Below are 17,547 nucleotides of genomic sequence, written 5' to 3' on the forward strand. Positions count from 1 at the left end.
CATGAGCCTGGGGAACTGTACCTCCCAGTTATGCCTAGAGCATAATGCTGTGCCTCCAGGTGGCTTCCTGGCTTTAAAAAAAGGGCAGGGACATATTCTAGTTCTGGCTGGTTTTGGTAACTCAGCACAGTTAAAAGAAAGAGTAAGTGGGGGGCAGTAGTGGAGGCTTCATTGTGGGGATGACCCACGCTGCCCAGGGCTTTACCTGTACTCTCGTGGGAGGTGTCATCCTGGTTTACAGATGAGGAACCCGATGCCTGAGGCCTTATACCTGGGAAGTGATACAGAACTGGTCTTGGAAAAAAAAAAAAAAAAAGAACTGGTCTTGAACTCTATGTGGCTCAGTGGTAAAGAATCCACCTGCCAACGCAGCAGACGTAGGTTCATTCCCTGGGTCAAGAAGATCCCCTGGAGGAGGAAATGACAACCCACTCCAGTATTCTTCCCTGGGAAATCCCATGGACAGAAGAGTCTGATGGGCTACAGTCCATGGAATCACAAAGAATCAGACATGACTGAGCAACTGAGCACGCACATACAGGTAAGGGGACACAGGCAGGAAAGGGAGGGTAAGGGGACACAGGCAGAAAAGGGAGGGTAAAGGGCTGGAGGTTGCTAGGTCCTGGGGAAGTTTCTAGGGGGGCTCTGGATATATGTTTTAATTTCATTCAGTTTTAATGAAAAAATTAAAATATGTCTCACCAATTGTCTTACACCAGTTCAGAAGAACCGCATCTCATTTCTGGTAGCTTTCCATGGCCAGTGTCTACTATATGAACACACAGCTCTAAATATCACCATTTGAAGATCAGTGTGGTTATCTTTGATTAAAATGTTTACTTTAGGGTTTCTCTGGTGGCTCAGTGGTAAAGAATCCGCCTGCCAATGCAGGAGACATGGGTTTGATCCCTGATCTGAGAAGATTCCACATGCCATGGAGCAACCAAGCCCGTGTGCTACAACTATTGAGCCTGTGCTGTAGAGCCTGGGAACTGCAGCTACTGAGTCCATATGCCACAACTACTGAACCCAAGTGCTCTGGAGCCCGTGCTCTGCAAACAGAGAGGCCACCGCAATGAGAAGCCTGCACACCGCAATGAGAAGCCTGCACACCACAACGAGAGAGGAGCCCACGCAGCAACAAAGATCTAGCACAGCCATAAATAAATAATCAAATTATTTTTTAAAATGTCTACTTTGGATAGTCAGGAAAAGCTGGATATGCATCCTGAGTCAACACAATGATACAATTGCTATTCAGTCCTGCCAACTACTTTCAAAGCTGGTCGTTTTTTTGTGGAAAGATTAAATTGATAAACTCAGTCAGTTGACTGATGATTTTATAAAGCTACCTGGCTGTCAAAATGCCAAAATGTTTGTGTCAGGAATACTATATAAATATTCTTTTAGTAAAATCTTGAAAGAAAAAAGGGAATTACTTTAAAAATATTAAAAAGTATGTCTCATCTATATCATGAAATCATGAAATATTTTCTATGGCTATAAAAGAGCTGTCTTTCCTTCCTTCTCTTTCTTTCTTTCCCCCACCTCTCCTCTCAATATGGAAATCTTTACGACATTCTGTTAAGGGAAACAACGAGAAATATGTCTAAGACATACTGTTAAAGGAAACAAAATATATTTTGAAGGAAGGAAGTCACAGGACAATATAAGTTGAATAATCTTGTTCCTATTTAAAAATTATACATATATCTGTATCTGCAAGTTAAATTTCTGGAAGAATACTTTTCAAGCAGCTCATCGTGTTCCCTCTGGAGGTAGGATTAGAGAACTTCTCCTTTGAAGTTGTTTTCAGTATTGTTTGACTGTTTCCCCATGTGCATGTATTAATTTTAATCATGAAAACAACAAAGCTGGTTATGCAGTGTGCACACCCACGCTTGCCATAATCTAAGTCATTGAGACCATTGCCCTGAAACCAAGGACAAACTCCAGCACCCTCAGTTGGGTGCTCAGTGTTTGTTTATAGAAATGAAATGTGTCAGAACTAGATACTGAGGAGGATAGTTTAATGCCATGCATACCCAATGTCTCGGAGAAGGCAATGGCACCCCACTCCAGTACTCTTGCCTGGAAAATCCCATGGACAGAGGAGCCTGGTAGGCTGCAGTCCATGGGGTCACTGAGGGTCAGACACAACTGAGCGACTTCACTTTCACTTTTCACTTTCATGAATTGGAGAAGGAAATGGCAACTCACTCCAGTGTTCTTGCTTGGAGAGTCCCAGGGACAGGGGAGCCTGGTGGGCTGCCGTTTATGGGGTTGCACAGAGTCGGACACGACTGAAGTGACTTAGCAGCAGCAGCAGCAGCATACCCAGTGTCTTAGGAGGCAAAACCTCCGCACTTTTAATATTGGCTCTTATGCAAAATATCCACCTTTACCAAAACAGATGTTGCAAAATTGATTTTTAAAATATCTCCTGATTCACCTTTACTTTAAAATCTTCAAGCTGTGTTTACCAGTTCTGATTTAGATAGATTGCGAGTGGGAGGAAAAAAAAAACAAAACTTGCATAGGCTTTAAATATTCAAAAGACAACACACAGCAAGGAGATCAAACCAGTCAATTCTAAAGGAAATCAACCCTGAGTATTTATTGAAGGACTGATGCTGAAGCTGAAGCTCCAGTACTTTGGCTATCTGATAAGAGCCGACTTATTGGAAAAGACCCTGATGCTGAGAAAGATTGAGTGGAGGAGGAGAAGGAGACGACAGAGGATGAGATGGTTGCATGGCATCACCAACTCCAGGGACATGAGTTTGAGCAAACTCTGGGAGATAGTGAAGGACAGGGAAGCCTGGCATGCTGCAGTCCATGGGGTCACAAAGAGTTGAACACGACTTACTGACTGGACGACAACACACGATTTTCAGCAATAAAAGAAGACTTTGAGATAAACTGTCACCCAGTCCAGGGCCACCAGCTGTGACACACCCTTGACCACCAAGTCCTGATTCTCCTGTCAGAGAAGGAAGCTGTAGCCCCTCTGTGGCCCAGGGCAGGACTCTGTCCCTTCCGGTCACCCTAGCAGGCCCGGCTTGGCCCGTTGCTAGTCACACTGGCCTCCCTTCCCCATGTGTACTGTAGAGTTTTCTAATTTAAAATGCTTTTATTTAAGATAAAACAATTAAAACTCACTTGAAAAGAAACAGTGACTTATAGGTACAAACCATGAGTTACATGTATGAGTATTCTTCAAAAATTTATTAATAGAAACAGATGTATTCAAATGAAACACTGGACAAAAACAGACAAAAAAGGCTGGAATGGCAACGACATTGGAGAATCTCACTTTACATTTCTTTGCACAGAACTAGCACCATTTTAGGCAGAAATCACAGATTTAATTATAATTGCTTCTAATATATAAAATACCTTATAAAGATTATTTAAGTATCTAGTAACAAAGTTCTTCCAAAAACTTATTTAAAAATCAATTTGAATTTACCATTTGAAACTGACGAAAATGGTTTAAAAATTGATCCAATTCTACTGCTTGTCAAAGGGAATGAACGATCATTAGTTTTATTGGGAGAAAGTGCCTGAATTCAGCTTCTAGTTCCCTTCTAACTACCAAGCAGACACAGTAAATTGAATATTTCATAGGAATAAGAGCACATCTAAAACTGGTCTTAGAAAATATTTTCCTAGACTATAAAAATACTAAATGGAATACAAAAATTTCAGCATGTACAGCAAACAGACTACAGCAGACAAATATCGAAGACATACTCAAAACTATCTTATACCACAATCATCATGAACATCAAGTATTATTCTAGTAATTTTTTTATGATTCATTCTGATTCAATGTTTGTTTCCCCCTCAAGTTTTGTTATAATGTCAGATACAGACCAGATTCTGTGTTTCTAGCAGAAGTTACTGGAGGCACCACTGAATAATTCTGGGTATTCAACTGGTTCTCTCAAAAAGTGCTGAACGTGCAATTGTAGTGCAGCCTGGTTCTTAGAATGGGGGTCAGCAAACCACAGCCCTCAGGCCACAGCTGGCCCACTGCCTCTTTCGTGTGGCCTGTGACAGCCATGCTTAACTCATCCATGGGTCATCTGTGGTTGCTTTCATGTTACAAGAGCAGCGTCAAGCTGCTGTGACAGGCGCTATAGGTGGCCTTTTGGTCCAGTCTATAATATTTACTATCTGGCCCTTTATGGAAAAAGTTTGCCCACCCCTGTTTTAAATGAATCACTTCAGGAAACCATTCACTGAACAAGGACAAGGTGAGGTTGTCCCAGATGAAGAGGAGCTTTGGCTGAAGTTTGCTGATTCCATCACACAGTACCAAGGCAGATCTAAAGAATACACATTTGAAATGGCAGCTTTGGGCACTGAAATATTATTCTGGCATCAAGTAAAGTCTCGCTGGAATAAAGTACCTTCCTTTCTCTGTGAACTGACCACTGTGTCTCAAGTTACTCATGAACCCAATTACAGTAACATACTCCCTGTTCAACCCCAAATCCACATGGGCCCCAAGCATGATTTCTGGCCTTTAAAAACCACCTTGTAACTTTAGCAGCCAACAGAACTAGAAGTGGACCTTCCCATCCTTTTGAATTAGCATAGATTCTCAGCGCTGCATCGTGTACCTTTTAGAATCCTTCCCTGTGACATGCTTCATAATAATTGGTACTACCACCACCCAGGGCCACAAACATGTCCTTTTTGATGAAGCGGACTAAATTTTCGAGGGGACACATGGGCTTGGGAGACCGCCTGTGGTGGTCCTGGCAGAATGAAGTGTAGAACGTGATGTCAACACCGTCATAGAGGATCCGGACGGAGTGCTCCCGGGGTTTCTCCCTGTCCTGCCAGAGCTCAAAGACCAACCTGGCCGCAAACCGTGGGAATCTGGCTCCCGTAAGGCCCAAGGCACTGAGAATCGGGGCCAGAGTAACGTCATGAGCAGAGTAGAGGGTGAAGAGCGCCTCCTTCTTGCCCTCTGCTGTGTGCTGCATGCGGCTGACAGTTTGGTTCAGGATGGGGTGGGCGCCCAGGAGCGCGTACCCCAGGTACAGCTTCTTCTCCTGCCTCTCTCTCTCATCCTCTATCTGATGCGTCTTGATCACCTTGAAGTGGTCCATGGTGATACAGCCGTTCTTGGTGCAGGGGAAGCTGACGTTGTGGCAGAAGAGGCAGAGCAGGGAGTCTATGGGGTTGGCAGCCCGGAGCTGCTTGGTGGGGATGTCCACGATCCGGGCCATCTCCTCGTAGGTCCTTTCCAGCTGCCTGTTATTCAAACGTAATAGGTACTGCCGACGCTGCTCCTTCTCCAGGTACTGGTTCCTCAGTGGGCAATAGCAGTTCCCAGAGCAGAACAGAGCACTGGGCTGGTGCCTGAAATAAACCTTCTTCCAGTCAAAATCTGGCAGAAAGCCATAGAGCAGAGCCAGCCCGCTCTGCAGCGTCCGGCTCTTGCCAGTGGTCTCTAAGTGAAGCTGCTCTGCAGCCCAGTCACTCGGCAGGAGCTTGTGTTTCTTCAAGTAGATGTCCCTCAGCAGCTGGCCGTTCTGCAGGTGCTGCACGACCCCTGAAACACAAGAGTGCCACACGCTTGCCTCACTACCAGCTCAGTGAAAGGGACAGCCAGGGGAGTTGAGGCGCGCCCAATGCTGGAAGGCTTCAGACACTGTATGGTTACATCCTCGAGCCTGGCCTCCACTGCAAGGGACCCTCCAGAAGGGGCTCCCACCAGCATGTTGAAGGGGATTACGCACAAAGGGATGAGCAGAGTGGGGCCCTGTCCTCTGGACCCACACCTTTCCAGGGAGTACAGGGACCATCTGTCTGCCTCAATCCCTCCTCTGGAGGAGGGTTGTGACTGGTGGGGCTCAGAGGTAAGACCAGCCTGCTGGTGGAGGTGCGGGAGGTAACAGAGCCTAAGGAGAGCTTTCTCCCTCCTGCCCAGGGACAAATCTCCTCAGAGTGCCTGGGAGCTCACAGAAATCAGCCAGGCAAGGAGAACAAGTCAAATCCTGGCTGCCCAGTTCCCTTCTTCACGCCATACTCCCTATTCTCCCAGCCCAAGGCTCTCTGCTCACCTTCTGGGTCCATTCTGCCCAGTCCTGCCCTTTACCTGCCCATGAGCAAGGATACTCTCCCTGCACAGATATGGAATGATCTCCCAGGTACCTAGATGGAATATTTGGGGGAAAAAAAGAGAGAAAATTGCTGAACAGCGTGTTTACTATGCTCCTTTTAAATTAAAATGAGGGGGAAAATAAGAACGTTATGTAAGCAGCTGCCTGTGTTTTGTATAAAGAAACTTTGGAAAGGCACACGATGGTTATCTGGGGGTGACAGGGGCACAGAAATGGGGGGTGGTGATAGAACGTGGGTAGCAGCATGAATTTTAAGTTTCTCTTTAGTAGTTACAGTTTTGAACTACACACAGGAACTATGCCACAGTACAGTTAAAAAAAAAAAAAAAAACAAACACTGAAAAAGCCTTATCTTCAAGTAGGAGAAGGCAATCCAAGATAAGAGCAAGCTCACTCTCCAGCCAACAGGATGTTGGGATGGCCTTTCAGTGTGAGATCAGAGTTCCCTGAGTGTAAACCATGGGCAGGCCCTGTGACCAGTGATGCCACTTATTCAGATGCCCGACTGGTCTGAAAAGCCCAACCAAAAAGATACGACAACTTCAGGCTGAAATGTGTGGGACAGAGTGAACAGTGTTGGCCCAGGAAGGGGAACAGCTCAGGGGGAAAAAAATAACATGAAGGCTATCTAGATCCTACTCGGAATGAAGAGTATTGAGAGCAGAGTCCCCTCAGAGATCTGGGCTGGGACAGGTCTTAGCATTTCCAAATGACTTGCACAGAAGGGCCAACACCCAGAATCTGTGTCTGGCCCCCAGTTTCTTCTGGGCCTACCCTGCATTCTGAGGCCACCTATGAAAGGCCACCAGACCTTTCTCCTTTATTCCTCACAAAAAAAACAACAAAGAAAGCAGAAGGAAACTGAGGCCCAAGCCATTCACAGTTAAGATGTGGCTGAACCAGAGCTTCAGCTCCCATGTGGGCCCAACCTGTGCTCTTAGTCCCGGCTCACATCACCTTCTCCCTACATGTTCATGCCGAAATATTACCCATTCAGGGTGTCTCCTTCTCTCCAAACACAACTTGCATCTTCACAACCCGGCTCCTGTCCTTCCCTTTCTCTTCCCAGTGAAATCCTCATCCTGACTCCAATACTATAATTCCTTTTCTGTCCTTCTCTTTCTCCCCCAGGTGGAATTAACCATTCCCTCCTGTTCACACAGGCTGCTGGACTTCTGAGGCATTCGCTGCATTTGCTGAGCCTAGCATGTGCTAGAACTGTGCTCAGCGCTTTACACACACTGTCAAATGCAACTGGCTACCAGCTCTGTCGGGAATATGTTACATGCCCCACTTCATAGGTCTGTCTACTCCAAAGCCTGTGTTTATTCTGTAAGAACCTGCAGCTGGCAGCAGCACCCCAGGGGCCTCCATGCCGTGCCATCCAGTCGCCCTCCTGCCCTACACATGGCAGCTGCTAAAGCACCTGGGACAGAGTAGACACTATTGACCAACTGCATCTTACACGGTTCCTGTGAGGTCCCCAAAGTGTGTCACTTATAAATGATTATTCCAACAGCGATGCAAAATTTCAAATAGATAAAAATGACCATTAAAAGAGACCAAGGGAATAGGAGCAAACTACCACAAATAAGATTTCTACGGCAAGGCTAATTTGAAAAACACTGATGATAATAGGTCAATTGGAAAGAAAGATGGGAATGAGTAAACTACTTGATGCGATTACCCTGACCTCCCAGCCAGCTGATGGACACTGACCCTCAAGGACGCCATCAGATTCTCTCAAGAACGTGACCGTGTAAGTTCATCTCTACATGTGGCCAGGACTGTCTCCATTGACAGACACACAGCAAAACCATAGCAGCAGAGACAGACAGCTTTTTTATCGCTGGGACCAGTCTCTGGAGGCCTAGTCATATTCTTGCCCTTAGAGTCTGTGAGTCATCCTCAGTCTTTATAATAAATGTCCTTTTTTTTCTTTTTGGCTTGAGTTGGTTTCTGTTACTCACCACCAGTGGTTCTCAGCAAGCACAGTTCTGCCCTCAGGGAGGGTTAGGGTTGTCATGGTAACATGGGGAGGAACATTGCTGACCCCTTGTGGGTGGGGGCCAAGGGCTGGACAGTCTTCACGAGGAACTGTTCTCTGTTCTGAATAACTTTTGAATGTACAAGATTCTCCCATATGTGAAAATCCTTCAAGTTTTAATACTTTAATCCTTGAAGTTTTAATACTTCAATTTCAAAACTGTTTTTTTGTGTCTACAGACATAAAACCATTTTTGCATAACATCAACATCTACTGAATTTTCCAGAAATAAATTAAGGGACATCTGTCTTTTGTCTTGATCACATTTGTCAAATAAATCATGTCCTGATATACGGGGTATTAAGAGTCATCAATGTACGGGGTATTAAGTGTCATCAATGTACATCCTTTGATCAGTCTGCATTTGCAGCTGTCACCACACCCATCTACACTTACGAGCAAGCAATTGATTACTTCATTCTCTTTTCTAACAAAGGTGTGATCAAACATTTATAGTGAGATATGTACAATTACATAATAAAATCATTTCCTTTTGTTTCTACTTCATATTACAGGTAGGATACCTGATATAACTGTTTTGTAAAATTATGTATATAGAACGGTTATATTTGAATTTCACTTTGGGATAGTTCAGAGAGCACCACAAAATACTTGTTAATAAAAGGGGGCTCTGGTTCTGGTAGGAGAAGGACTCCTCTATTTTTATTTATTTGTTTTTAAAATATTTATTCATTTGGCTGCTCCAGGTCTTAGATGCAGCATACAAGATCTTCAGTTGTGGCATGTGGGATAGAGTTCCCGGTTCAGGGACTGAACCCGGGCCCCCTGCATTGGGAGCACAGAGTCTTAGCCATGGACCACAAGGGAAATCCCAGGACTCCTGCTTTAAACTAATGCAGAGCTTGCGCATGTGGAACTAATTAGCAAAAGCTTTTGACAAAACTCCTTGTTCAAGGCTAGTCCTCCAGAGCCTTCATCTTGCCCCACTTGGTCATTTACTATCATTCTCCCCAATAATAATAGTTTTCAAAACATGGGGAAACCAATGGGGTTTGATGGACCTTCTTTCCATCAAAGCTGAGGTCCTAAGATGCTGGTGGATCAAGAAACAAAATATGGTCATCCTGATTCCTCCAGAAAGACCAGTGACCACACAAAGGTCCTCTGAGGTCTCAGACTGAAGACAGGAAGCGGGAACCTCTCGGGGGCACCAGTTCTTTCTCGTGCCAACCCACAGTTAACTCACCAACCTATGCTGACAGTGTACTGGCTGCACAGTAGTATGAGCAGGGCCGCAGAGGGAGAGATGGCTTTTGTGAGGAACACACTTGCAGGCTCCATGTGTGGTGGGGCTCTACCATATGCATGTCCCTCAGATCTGGGCACTAAAACCTTTTAGCTGTTTTGTCTTAAGTATCTAAGAATATGGGACTGGTTACATACATCATGGCCTATCCACAGTGGAAGAATATGCAGCTATCAGAAATTATGTTGTTGATGAACACATATTGGTAGGGAAAGATTATCACAATACATTATTAAGTGAAAAAGTGGGCTACAAAATAGTGCTGAGGAAGATACAACCTGTGAGAATGAGTGTGTGTGTGTGTGTGCATACCCATGACTGCATACAGATATTAACACTGCTGCTGCTGCTGCTGCTAAGTCACTTCAGTCGTGTCCGACTCTGTGCGACCCCATAGACGGCAGTCCACCAGGCTCCCCTGTCCCTGGGATTCTCCAGGTAAGAACACTGGAGTGGGTTGCCATTTCCTTCTCCAATGCATGAAAGTGAAAAGTGAAAGTGAAGTTGCTCAGTCGTATCCGACTCTTAGTGACCCCGTGGACTACAAGCTACCAGGTGCCTCCATCCATGGGATTTTCCAGGCAAAAGTACTGGAGTGGGTTGCCATTGCCTTCTCCGGATATTAACACTAATGGTTATTAATTTCTTTGATGAGATTATGAGTGCTTTAGATTCGTCTTCCTTTTGCCTAATTGTCATTCCTACTTTCTCTTCCATGAATATATATATTTTTAATAATAAGAGAAAAGGCTATTTTTAATATTTAGAAATCAGATGGGACTTCCCTGGTTGGAGCAGTGGATAGGAATCCACCTACCAAAGCAGGGGACATAGGTTTGATCCTTGTTTGATCTGGGAAGATCCCACATGCCTTAGATCAACTAAGCCTGTGCTCTACAACTACTGAGCCCACATGTGAGAAAAGTCACTGAAATGAGAAGCCAGTGCAGTGCAATGAAGAGTAGCCTCCACGTGTTGCAACTAGAGAAAGCCTGCACACAGCAGTGAAGACCCAGTGCGACCAAAAATAATAAATGTATTTTTAAAAAGCAATGTTTAATGAGATACCTTGGTGAGCTCACAGCCGCTTCAGGTCCTAGTGCTGACTCACCCTCGCGCCCACAGCGTCTCACCCGAGGCCCCGCTGCTCGCGTCTACCACACACAGGAGTGGGTGGAAGAGTAAGTGGAAGAATGGTCGATGTACTGACCTGTCTGCGTGAGCTCTCCCATCTCACACAGCTGGTGACTGGAGTAAAGAGGCAGCGAGTGCAAGGGGCTTTCGAAAGAGGCTCCAGGTCCTTTTGACATGTGATTCACAAAAGCCTCCAGTTTAGAGTGATACGGCTTCCTAAAGAAACAACAGAGAGTTGGCGGTCAACGTGCTCTGAAAAAGTCCACAACGATTTCACCTGCAACAAGCAGTATCCCAAGTGAGCCATGCCCTTTCTCACCCGCAATAATAGTACATTCCCAGCTCACGATTACTCGCCTGCTGACACCTACATATAAACCCCCGACTCAGTAAGGCCAGCCTGAGCCCCTGCCATCTCCGAGTGCCCATCTTCTCAAGCCCTGTGGGGGTTAGTGCTGACCTCACGCACTCTGTTCCCCAGCCCGCACCACTCCTGTCTCCCTCTCCAGGAGGCCACTGACCTTACCAGGCAGCCAAGCCTAGGTTGGGGGTCATCCTCGATTTCTCCTTCCCCTGCCCTTGCCCATGTGCCGTCCTGGGCTGCTCTGCTCCTCTCTCCTATCCCTGCATCCCTGAGTAGGTTTTGGCTCCGTTCCAAGGAGCCTCATGCGCCCATTAGCCTACTCTGGCCCTGCCTGACTCTGAGGCCCAGGGCTCCCCAGTGCTGTTCTCTGGCCACACATAGCATCTGCCTTCTGTACCCCACACTTGTTCTTGCACCCTTCCAAGACTTTCCACATGCTGCCTCTTCCTCCTAGAAAAGGCCACCCAACTTTCACTGGGGTAACCTTTAATCCTTAACTTACATGACCTCTGGAAAATCTCTTGTGAAGAAAATTAACTGATCAGGATAACCCATATCTCTACAGCTCACTATGCATTTTGCACATATGGTATCTCACTGCATGTGGGGTGATAATGAAGAGTGGGAAAAAAACAGGTTATGTATGAGATCTTATGAAATTTATATTATTTATATTTCTGCCATGAAGTCACATGTGGTAAATCAGGATTTATCAGTCTAATCACAAATACACAATTTCCCTGAATAATGAAATTACCTATGAATATATACATACATTTTCTCTGAATAATGAGATGATCTATGAATATACACACCTTTCCCTTGACTAATGAAATGGCCTATGACTGTTTATACATTGTCCAGCTAAACAGAGGTGGACAGATAGAGTAGTTCCCAACTAAACTAAAGCAGCATGAAAAGAAGCAAAGATAAATTGTTTAATGGCAGACCCCTGCTGTCTGAAAACCTAATTAACTTTGGCAATGCTTTTACAATGGCTGCAAAAATGGGTTTATTATCTTTCGAAAATATAAAGCTAAAAAAAAAAACCATTACAAAAATATGTTTTAGAGAATGCTAATTCTGACATACAGTATATAGTCTAATAAATCACCCTGTATTGCTACAAGACATTATGGCTTTCCATAAAAACAGAGGATTTTATTTTCCCTGAGGCTGAAACACATATATATTTGCAAACTGGGAAATAAAATGTCCAGACTGATAATGAGGCTGCCGAAACGAATCCACATAAACAAAGGCTATCTATCAACAGGAGTCAGATATTCTGCTCCAGGCCATTATTTCAGGTTGGTGATGTCTGAGGATCCAAGAAAGCTTTGCTACCAATTTTAGAAATGAAATTTCCCCAAAGTGTTTGCTGGGAGGTCCCAGGTTTTCAGGGAATCTGATTGCTTAATGATGCTTTAATATCTAACTGTATTCATGGAAACCTGTTTCTGATATGGAAAAATGACAATTCATGAAAGAAAAACTTCACTTATGGATAATATAACAAAAGACTGAGTCTTTTAATCAGGAAGAGGACCAGGTAACCTGAGTCCTTGGGCCTGTCCTGGATCTGAATGATCAGGTCCTGAGGCAGGAGATATATGGGCCCCAGACTGAGCGGCTGTAATCTGTCTCCTGAAGACAGATATTTCAAGATAAAGATAAAGCAGGAGCAAGAGGAAGCGGAGTCCTGCTTGGATAAAAGATAAAGAGACCACATATTTCTCTTTCTTGAGGTCAGAGACCCCCAAACTATGCATGCAAAGAACGGATCCTTAGGAGAGGGGGTGCTAGACCATAATATGTTCTGTCAACTTCCCTGAGACCTCTGCACTGGAATCTATCCTGGCTAAAAGATGCACGTGCACACACGGGAGGGCCTTTAGCCAGACCAGTTATGGACTTAAAGCCAGACAAAGCAAGATGACCGGCCAGAGGGAACCCGGAAGAACTGCCTCCAAAAGCACAGGACTCTCTCTCTGAGCCAGCCCATGCTTCCTCTGCACATATATGCTCTCTTAATAAACATTTTAGTTATCTCACTACTTTTCATCTCTTTGCTGAATTCCTTCTTCAAAGCAGACAAGAACTAGGGAGCACAGCAGCCTAGGTTCAAACCCTGGTAGGGGAACTGAGATTCCTGCTTCAAGCCATCACAGCTGAGGCCGCCCCACAGCCTCCCAAGATCAGTTCTTCCCACCTCATATACTGCTCCACACCTGGAGTGAGAGGGTCCCTAGCACACAGTAGATACCTCAAAAACACATGTAAATGAATTCAACTGGGAAGTGCCCCACACTTAGATGCTTCAAGAAAAGTCCAAGCTTTCTATAATCTGTAGCAATGAATATAGAAAGTTCCCATGGTTTATTAAAATATCCAGATTTCGATGGAAATATTAAAAATAAAGGCAGTCATAAGTGAGCCTTACTTATATGACAGACTCTCTTTGGTCAAATTTTAGTCTCCTCTGAACTCTCTTCCCAACCAGGCCTTGATCTTTGGATTTATACCTGTCTTTGCATTGCCCATTTGTAGCAAAAATCCTGCTAAAGTCAGTTTAGCCAGAATCTCGCACTCTTTTTTTTTGCTGTGCTGGGTCTTTGTTGCTATGCAGGCTTTTCTCTAGTTACAGTGTGGGGCTTCTCTTTAAGGTGACTTCTCTTGTTGCAGAGCACAGGCTCCAGGTACACAGGCTCAGTAGTTGTGGTGCATGGGCTTAGTTGCCCCGAGGCATGTGGGATCTTAGTTCCCTGATCAGGGATCAAACCCATGTCTCCTGTATCAGCAGGCGGATTCTTTACCAGTGGACCACTAGGGAAGCCCAGAATCTCCCACTCTTGGTATCTGATCACCCTTGATACCTGATCAAATTCCTCAACCCCAGTTGTATCTGATCACCCGGGTCTGCTTTCATCAGGAATCCTGTGGAGTTAGTTAACTGGAACCCCTTCACCCTGATGTGTCCTCCTAGTAACTCTCCCTCCCCTGACCCCCACCCTGCTCCTTGGCTAAAAAGCCCCCCTTGTCTATGCTCTATCTGGAACTGAGCTCAGTTCTATCCCTACTGTATAAACTCCTCAATAAGATCTGTTTTTAATGCTTTATCTGCTCTTCAGCTCTGGTTTTTCTTTAACAGTTAGATACTAAAAACCATTCTCTGCTTCTTGGGAACTTGGTTAGATCCCATTTTTGAGATCCTAGCGGTTAAGTAGAGTCACATGACTAAGTATTTACCAGTGGAATGGAAGGATGTATGCCAATCTGTGTTTAGGCTTTCAGATCACGGGTGTGCCCCCTTCACACTCTCTTCCTTCCCTCTGGCCACGATTCAGGCACTCCTGCAACCCAGGTTCAGTCAAGTACACGTGCCCAGGGCAGCAATGCAGGTTCAGTCAAGTTCACCTCCCTAGGGCATGGTGGGAGCAACAACCTGGAAGGAACCTGGGGCCCTGAATGATCAAGGAAAATTACACAACCTAGAATACTCATCTCAGACCTTCATGCAAGAGATAAACTTCTGTTATTTAAGGCAAGGCATTCCTGGCTCCCCGTTTTATTTTTTACAGTAAGTCCCCTACATACGAATGAGTTCTAGTTTGATAGCACATTCATAAGCCCAACAGTTAGCCTAAGAAGTCAACTAACACAATCAGCTATAGAGTCGTGTACTGTAATAGGTTCATAATACTTTTCACACAAATAATACATAAAAACAAATGCAAAAAATAAAGACTTTTACTCTTACCATACAGTACCTTGAAAAGTAAGATAAGTACCAGCTACATCACCACAGCTTTTACTCTTGATTCCAGACATCCTGGGCTTGAAATAAAGCTACTGAACTACTGTGCTCTATATAGCAAGGTACACAAAAGCACAACTTGTATAGTTGCACACACATGACAATGTACGGCAGACACGTGAACGAACTTACATGACTGGACATGCGAACACATGTTCACGTCTTTGAAAATTCGAAACTTAAAGGTTCATATGTAGAGGGCTGCCTGTATTTTTATTTTTTGGCCATGCTACACAGCTTGCAGGACCTTAGTTATCTGACCAGGGACCGAACCTGGGCCCATGGCAGTGAAAGCACTGAGTCCTAACCACTGGCCCATCGGAGAATTCTCCTTGGTTCTCCTTATTATAACAGCATGCACAGAAATGACTGTATCTGTGATGAGGAATTTTTCTTCAGGAAATACCCATGTTATTGTATTCTCATTGGAAATCTACGAAAACAGAAAGAGCCAGCAGTGCTACCATCTTAAGCCTTCAAACTATTTGCTTCAGAGTTCTTACTTACATTTTATATACATTTTCACGCCTATTTATTACACAAAGCTCTAGACAGAAGCCCTGAGGCTAATCCACACATATATAAGAAAATGTATTGTGCTTTAGCCATCACTTGAGCAATTATTGAGTTCTGCACAGACTAGTAAGACAAGCAGAGAGAGGTATAAGACCAGTGACGCTGTTTATTCAAAAAAGCAATTCAAAAAAGCTTGCATGGCTGGAAACCAGAACAAGTTCATGCCACAGATTTTTACAGTTTATGCCAATTAAAGAATTTATTATTTTATATTATTAATAAAGTAAAATACTAAAAAGATAAACTTAATATACTTTTCTCAGTCTTTGGTTTTCTGGGCCTTTTTGCTCTACTTGATGTGATTACCCTCCCCACTCCCCCTTCCTGAAACTCTCCTTCCTCAGCTCTTATAACATCACTCTCTTACCTTCTTCCTGTTTGCAACTTCTCTATCTCCTTCAGGGACCCTTCTTTCTCTCTGTGCTATAATTGGCTGGTGCTCTCAGGGCTCTGTTTTTGGCCCATTCCTCACCCCACAGGCTCTGTGTGTGATACCATTCAAGCCCACAGCTTCAGCTACCGTCTACATGCTAACCTCTCAAATCGACCTCCACCTCCCTGCAGGACAATGTTCCTGAGCCCCACAACTACTCATGAAGAGGCAGCTTCCACTATAAAGACTCTGAGAGTCACGGGAGGTGTCCTTGTAAAGGGAAACATCGGGGTGTCTGGCCCCTGCTGTTTCAGCTCAGTGCACCCCCACCTGCCAGCCCAGAAGTCTCCTTCACCAGATGGGAGTAAAGGGCGCACTTCAGAATGCTCTGCCTCAGAGGAGGCTATAAAATTAGTAATTCCTGAAGATGAACTGGCACCTGGGAACGCAGCAGGCCCAGCTGGTGACCCAGATCCACAGTCCCAGGGGACAAAGAGTCCCAGAGTGGGTCCCCTTTGCTGGAACACCTCCTCACTCTTACACTAAATGTGTGTTTATAATGACAAGTCAACATTTATTGTTACAAAAGATGGAATTCATTAAATCCCATTAATTAATTAAACATGTATATTCTACCCACTTTCTAGAAAAGATTAAAGTAGCTCCTAAAAATACAGAATGTGGACTAAAATAGACCTTCCCTGATGGCTCAGTGGGTAAAGAGCCTGCCTGCAATGTTCAAGACACAAGAGAGAGATGCAGGTTCAATCCCTGGGTCAGGAAGATCCCCTGGAGAAGGAAACAGCAACCCACTCCAGTATTCTTGCCTGGAAAACCCCACGGACAGAGGAGCCTGGTGGGCTACAGTCCACAGGGTCACCCAGAGTCAGACACGACTGAGCGACTAAGCATACACACAGCACACATTCTATCCACTCTCTAGAAAAGACTGAAAGTAGCTCCTAAAAATACAGAATGTGGACTAAAATAGTAGAACTAGGCCAAAAAGTCAAGACCAAAGGAAATGACGCAGAGGTGGCTGGGGCAGCTGGCTCCTGGGAACTGTGCCGCTCAGGTGGCAGCTGCAGAAGTGGCCTCGTCACGGGTCCTGCCATCGCAGAACGAGGGGCCCTTGGGCCTGACCTGGCCTTGTGACCACAACCACTCGGACAGGAGAAAAGGCCAGGCCTGGGAGACTCCAGGCTGCTGCAGTGAATGAAACACCATTGCTCAAATTCTCAGCGGGGACCAGGTTCTGCGCTTTTCTGCATTACCACAGTTAGACCTCACCAGGATTTCACAGCCGAGGCTCAAATCTACTATGATAGACGCATGAGAGACAATGATGACCGGTGATTCTTATTGGGCTCCTGAATTCATTCTGCAACCAACCCAGTCCAACAACCAGGCTCGGGCTGGGCACCAGTGATATAGAATGAGTAGGGCCCAATGCCCTGCAGAGCCAGTGGTGTGGGAGGGCAGAAGCAAGGATGCTGGAGGAGAGCCTGCTGGTAGGGAGGAGGCTAGCCTGCTGCCCAGCCGCCCTGCCAAGTGGGCTCCTTCCCTGGGAATAGCCAGATGGCCCCCAGAGCCCTCAGGGTGCCCAGGGGCCTTCCAGCATCAGCTGATTGGCCTGGGTGCAGACCCATTGTCCCACCCGAGAATCTGAAGCCCAGCCCGAGAAAGGTGAGCAGAAGCTAAGAGCTGCCCATTAGAGCAGGGTACCTCCCACAAAGCCTGTGAGGCTGATCTGGGTCCAGCCAGCTCAGAGGCCCAGTAGTCCATCTGTCCCTGGGTTGTTCAAAGTCCTGTACAATGACAAGACT

The 17,547-nt window shown here is 45.3% G+C and overlaps 1 protein-coding gene across 2 annotated transcripts in view; it reads right to left on the reverse strand.

Annotated features, from left to right (window-relative positions):
* Positions 1 to 3,181: 3,181 nt before the first annotated feature.
* Positions 3,182 to 17,547, reverse strand: part of PXYLP1 (2-phosphoxylose phosphatase 1) — an 87,171-nt gene continuing 72,805 nt past the window's right edge. For both annotated transcript variants that reach the window (XM_010858199.1, XM_010858200.1), the window contains 2 exons: positions 10,668 to 10,807; positions 3,182 to 5,572 (listed from right to left, as the gene is read on the reverse strand). In XM_010858199.1, the coding sequence (XP_010856501.1) occupies positions 4,635 to 5,572; positions 10,668 to 10,807 (1,078 nt within the window). In that variant the 3' untranslated portion in view covers positions 3,182 to 4,634. The remainder of the gene's footprint in view (positions 5,573 to 10,667; positions 10,808 to 17,547) is intronic.

Source organism: Bison bison, unplaced genomic scaffold (genome assembly GCF_000754665.1).
Source record: "Bison bison bison isolate TAMUID 2011002044 unplaced genomic scaffold, Bison_UMD1.0 scf7180017864384, whole genome shotgun sequence".
In the NCBI taxonomy this organism is placed as follows: Eukaryota; Metazoa; Chordata; class Mammalia; order Artiodactyla; family Bovidae; genus Bison; species Bison bison.